A 5,638-nucleotide genomic window follows, 5' to 3' on the forward strand; every position below is an offset into this window, starting at 1 on the left:
CCGATGCTCTCGGACTACCCCGGCTGTAGTAGTCGCGAGGGGTCCGACGCCGGGTCCTTAAGGCTGGACCGCAGGTCAGGTGAAGGGATCTTGGCTCGAGTGGGGTAGAAGACAGAGATCTGCCGAGATGGGTGCTGAGACACCCGGTGGGAAGAGGGGCGTGTCAGGGCTAGTTCAGAGTATCCTGAACCGGCTAGGATGCAGAAATCTGCGACCAACGGCAGAGGGTCAAAATAGAGGCACTAGGTTCGAAGAAAGCATCCGAGAAGTGGTCGGGGGTTCAAGGGCGGGGCCAGAGACCTAGATGGAGGGCTCCTAGGACAGGTGGAAGGCTAAGTCAGGGGAGGGGGCATCCCGCGGGAGAGTCTCGGGTGTTTGCAAAGACCGATCTGGTGTGGCCTCCACCGCAGAAAAAGAAACCGAAAGTGGCGCGGAGGAACGCGGCCTGCAAGGGGCGGGGCATCAATGGGCGGAGCCTCGTGCCATGGGGCCCCGCCCCCCAGATCGGTTTAAAAGACTGGTGCAGGGGCGGGTGCGGAGCAGAGCGAGCTGCAGCCGTGGCAGCGGCACGGCTCCCGGTCTCGGAGCATGCACGAGAGTCGCCCCGGAGCCCCTCGCCGCCCCTTCCGCGGCGCCCCGCGCCCCGCCGCCAGGTGAGCCAGGCACTGGGCAAGGGAGCGGGAGGGAGAAGGGGTGAATGAAAATGAAAGGACAACTGGGTGTCAGGCTGGCCTCCGGCCTGCGCTGTGGGGTCGTGGCCACCAGGCCCCTGGACCCCGCCGGCCCCACCCTGGCAGCCCCCCATGCGTGGGGTTCCGGCAGCGCAGCTTCCCTCCTGCCTTTACCCAGATCGCCCGGAGGAGGCAGTCCCTGGCCTGGCCAGCAGGCGGCGAGCCGAGAGCCGCCCCGTAGTTGGGGCCGGCTTCTCCCTGGCATCTCTCTCCACGCCCCCTTCCACTTAACCTAAACTCTGAGCCTGCGGAGGCTGGACCCCGCCCCCACTGAGTCCCCACCGCCAGGAATTGCTCAGCACACTGGGAAGTCCATTTTCTAGCCCACGGAGGCTCAAAGGGGCCGCGCGTAGTTAGTCCTACGCTTTCGGCCCTTTAGGGTCAGCGTCTTAGCCTTAAGCCCCACACACTCCTTGTTGCCTCGTGGCCCCTCACCTGTTCAGCTCCACCCAGACTCTCCGCTCACTGCCTCTGTCTCCCCATCAGCGCACCCCCGGACGCTATGGCCCACCCCTCCGGCTGGCCCCGCGTGTAGGATGGTAGCACACAACCAGGTGGCAGCCGACAATGCAATCTCCACGGCAGCAGAGCCCCGACGGCGGCCAGAGCCTTCCTCCTCCTCTTCCTCGCCCGTGGCCCAAGTGCGCCCGCGGCCCTGCCCGGCGGTCCCGGCTCCAGCCCCGGGCGACACGCACTTCCGCACGTTCCGCTCGCACGCTGAGTATCGGCACATCACCCGCACCAGCGCACTCCTGGACGCCTGCGGCTTCTACTGGGGGCCCCTGAGCGTGCACGGAGCGCACGAGCGGCTTCGCGCTGAGCCCGTGGGCACCTTCTTGGTGCGCGACAGCCGCCAGCGGAACTGCTTCTTCGCCCTCAGCGTGAAGATGGCCTCGGGCCCCACGAGCATACGCGTGCATTTCCAGGCTGGCCGTTTCCACCTGGACGGCAGCCGCGAGAGCTTCGACTGCCTCTTCGAGCTGCTCGAGCACTACGTGGCGGCCCCGCGCCGCATGCTGGGGGCCCCGCTGCGCCAGCGCCGCGTGCGACCACTGCAGGAGCTTTGTCGCCAGCGTATCGTGGCCACCGTGGGCCGCGAGAACCTGGCGCGCATCCCTCTCAACCCTGTCCTCCGCGACTACCTTAGTTCCTTCCCCTTCCAGATCTGACGGGCCGCGCAGGCAGCATTAACTGGGGGGCCTTATTATTTTTATTATTAATTATTATTTCTCTGAAACCACGTGGGTGCCCTCCCCGCATGGGTTGGAGGGAGCTGTTTGGAGGAGTGGTGAGGCCCCTACCCCCTGGGCTGGAGACGAGGCGGCAGACCCCTCCCCAACTCTTGGGGGCTTGCCCCCCTCCTGGTGCTCCCTCTGGGTCCCCCTGGTTGTAAGTAGCAGCCTAACTTAAATATCTGGGGCCAGGACCTGAACTTGTACCTCCTACCTCTTCATGTTTACATATATCCAGTATCTTTGCACAAACCAGGGGTTGGGGGAGGGTCTCTGGCTTTATTTTTCTGCTGTGCAGAATCCTATTTTATATTTTTTACAAACAGTTTAGGTAATAAACTTTATTATGAAAGTTTTTTTTTTTTAAAGAAAAGGTTTCTAGAGTGTGTGCTTTGGTGAAAGGTTTTTCTTGGTTCTGAATGGATTCAGGGGAAACATCCTAAGACTGACCTGTTTGGCTGGAGGTCTTGTGGCTAAGAGCCCTGCTTGGTCCCACCCCATAGCTCTGGGAGTAGATGAACCGTTGGTCTGGTTTTGGTATTGTGTGTCTATGGAAATGGCAGCTCATGTTTGAGCTCTTAATGTGTACCAGACCCTATTCAGAGCTTTACCTGCTTCCATTTACTTAATCCTATTGAGACAATCCTATGAAGCAAGGCTTTTAACCCATCCTACAGAAGAGAAAACCGGTGCAGGAGGTAATTTGCCTTTGGGTCATTCTTGTGTCAAAGACGACACTCGGGCCTTTTCTGGCTGTCCTTTTCCGTTTGAAATGGATGACAAATTTCATTCCATGACCACAGTAACTTCCAGGAAGGGAGGGGCAGTGGGGACTTGATAAATTTTTGGAAGGAGGAGTGGCACATTCTGACACTAGGCATCAAGGGAAACATTTTAGTAGATGTTTAGGATGGAGAATACAGGGTTGGGTCTGCTTTCCTTCTTCCCACCCTGTTCTGTCTCGCGTACTTTTTGGTGAACGCACAACTTGGAGTCAGAAAGAGGCTTTGTGGTCTGTGGTGATGGGAGGGCCCTGCTGGCAGCTTTGGGCAATTCCCTTTGCCTCTTGGGGCCTCACCAAGGGCCTCAAAAATGGGCTTGCTAGAGGAGGTGGAACTCCCAGCAGCAGGTGTCTAGGCATCACAAAGACTGGTATTTTCTGGAGCCAGGGGAGGGAAGGGCTGCTCCAGGAAGCCTGTGTGGTTGGCACGCATGACCAGAAAGTCCCCATGACATGGGTTTTATGGCTACTTCTATGTCTGTGACAGGCCTGACAGATAAGCCATGCTGGCACCTCAGGGCTGTGCTGCTGCACTCGGTATACTGAGTCATTTTCAGGTTTAGGGTTTAGCAAACACTGCACTTCATTTTTAGAGTTAGAATAGCCCTCTGCAGCCTTGACCATGCTCATAATGGAGTGTCCTAATATTTAATAATACCTTTAAACTCGAAAGTGCAGCATAACATTAAGTTGAGAACTGGAGGTAGCTGCCCAGGCTTGTCTTGGAGATTAAATAGGTTCCAGGACTCAAGGTTAAGGATGGCCAGAAGAGATTTAGGATCTCAGAGAGTTTCGGTGATTTCACCCTTTAATAAGGTGGGGTGGGAGGGAAGGAGGTGATGTCTGGTCTCTATGGCTCCAAGGAATCGCTGCTTTTTCTTTTAACCACCTCCCTGCCCTTTGTTCTCTTCTGTGTGGATCAAGTTCAGTTCTTTTTTATTGCTTTCAGTGAGACAGGGAGAGAGAGAGGGATGGGAACATCAAGCTGTTCCTGTTCTGTGCCCTGACTGGGGATCAAACCACCAATCTCTATCCTTCAGGATGCTCCAACCAACTGAGCTGTTCAGCCAGGGCAGTTCTGTTCTTGTTCTGACCTTCCCTGTCTCCTACTCAGTTTGAGCACTGCCTGAAGAAATACAGGCAGGGCTTGGGCATACTGCAGACACTTAGTACTACTGTGTGCAGGGCCCTGTGCTACCTTCTTTAATCCTCACAACTAGGCTGTGAGTTAGAAACTTCCCCCACTTTACAGGTGGGAAAACACTCAGAGAGGCAAAGTAGGGCACATAGCAAATGGTGGAGTCAGATGTTCAAACTTAGATTGTATTGCCTCGGAAGCTGGGTACCACTAGGTAACAGCCTCCCACAAGTGCCTAACGGTCGCAATAATAACAGCAGCAGCTGCTAACATTTATATATAGCGTTACTGTGCAGGCACCATTCCAAGCCCCTAGTTACCCATATTAAAACATCTGACCTTCACCCTAGCCTTTTGATTTACTATTAATGTCCCCATTTTACAGATGAGGAAACAGGTCCTCTAAAGGGGGATAATGTAGGGGGTAGCTGACAGTATTTTCGGGGATTTTTTATTCTCTTCAAAGTTTAAAAAACACATCTTCATTACACAAACCCATTCCCCCTATAAAATCTGGAGCAAAACAGCTACAAATAAAGACCCCTCTGATCACACTCCCCAGAGCTAGCCCCTTCTCTTTGTAAGTCATTTATAAAAATCTATACTAACATAGGTACAGTAACCTAAAATGACCTAAAAGTCCCGGGAGCTACACTTCAGGCTCCGTGTGACAGATCCTGTGCAGAGGAAGGAGCTGGGGGTGGCGCGGTGTGTGCCATGTGGCTTCCCCGGCTGAGCAGATTCTCTCAAACCTCAGCTTCATGATTCAGCAGCACTGACGTTAATTTACAAGAATGAAAAGTGAGAGGAGGATGTGTGTGTGTGTGTGTGTGTGTGTGTGTGTGTGTGTGTGTTGGTGGTGGTGGTGGTGGGGGGAGACAGGTTGGGGGCCTGGGTGCTGCTGAGGTGCCCTCCCCACTGTGAGTGGGTAAGCTGGGCAGTGTGGGGCATACAGAATGGGAAAGGGGTGGCTCTCACATGATAGGGACTGCATGCAGGTACAGGAACACTTCAACCCGCATCAAAGCCACCCCTGAGTCAGATTCTGGTCCCCATTTCAGAGATGAGGAAATGGAGGTGCAGAGAAGTACAGTCACTTACTCAGGGTCACATAGCTCAAACATGATAACCGTGACCTGTACTAGGTCCATTCTACTCTATGGACCATTGGTTTCTTAAAGAGTGGGGAAGGGAAGAGATAGGAATCCTGGGGAAATGCATGTTCCTAGGCCTTGCCACAGCCTGCCTGATCTTCCTAAGCTTATGAGTAGAACTGTTATTGTCCCAGAGCCAGGAAGTCGAGCACTGAGCCTCTTCCTGAGGTGATGCACGTAAAGCACTTAGCACACAACCTGGCAATATGTCTCTGAATGATGCAGTGCTCAATAAATGATAGCTGAGTTTGTATAACACATTTACTGGGAGCCTCCTGTGTTCCAGGCGTTACTCTAATTCCAAAGGATACAGGAATGAACATAATCGAGGGATTCCTGCCCCTGTTCTCACGGAGTTCACAGTTGGAGCCTCAGACAGTAAATAACTAAATATGAAACTAAAGAAATAAGAACATTCCAAGTAGTGATAGTGTTCATATGAAGACTCAACAGGTGGTTGGATGAAGAGGTCAGGGGGAGGTGGTGGTGTCTTTTCTTAGAAAGGATCAGGAAGGCTCCTCTAAGGGGACAAGAAAATTGTGCCTGGAATGACAGGGTGGAGCCAGCCTGGTAGGCCACATTCTGGGCAGGAAAACAGCAAG

General features: G+C 54.1%; 1 protein-coding gene across 1 annotated transcript; it reads left to right on the plus strand.

Annotated features, from left to right (window-relative positions):
• The first annotated feature begins 525 nt into the window (after positions 1-525).
• On the plus strand, positions 526-2,319 carry SOCS1 (suppressor of cytokine signaling 1). Its single transcript, XM_066278236.1, has 2 exons — positions 526-653; positions 1,218-2,319. The coding sequence occupies exon 2, from the start codon at positions 1,268-1,270 to the stop codon at positions 1,898-1,900; it is 633 nt and encodes a 210-aa protein (XP_066134333.1). The 5' UTR covers positions 526-653; positions 1,218-1,267; the 3' UTR covers positions 1,901-2,319.
• Positions 2,320-5,638: the final 3,319 nt, after the last annotated feature.

This window comes from Saccopteryx bilineata, chromosome 4, assembly GCF_036850765.1.
Source record: "Saccopteryx bilineata isolate mSacBil1 chromosome 4, mSacBil1_pri_phased_curated, whole genome shotgun sequence".
In the NCBI taxonomy this organism is placed as follows: Eukaryota; Metazoa; Chordata; class Mammalia; order Chiroptera; family Emballonuridae; genus Saccopteryx; species Saccopteryx bilineata.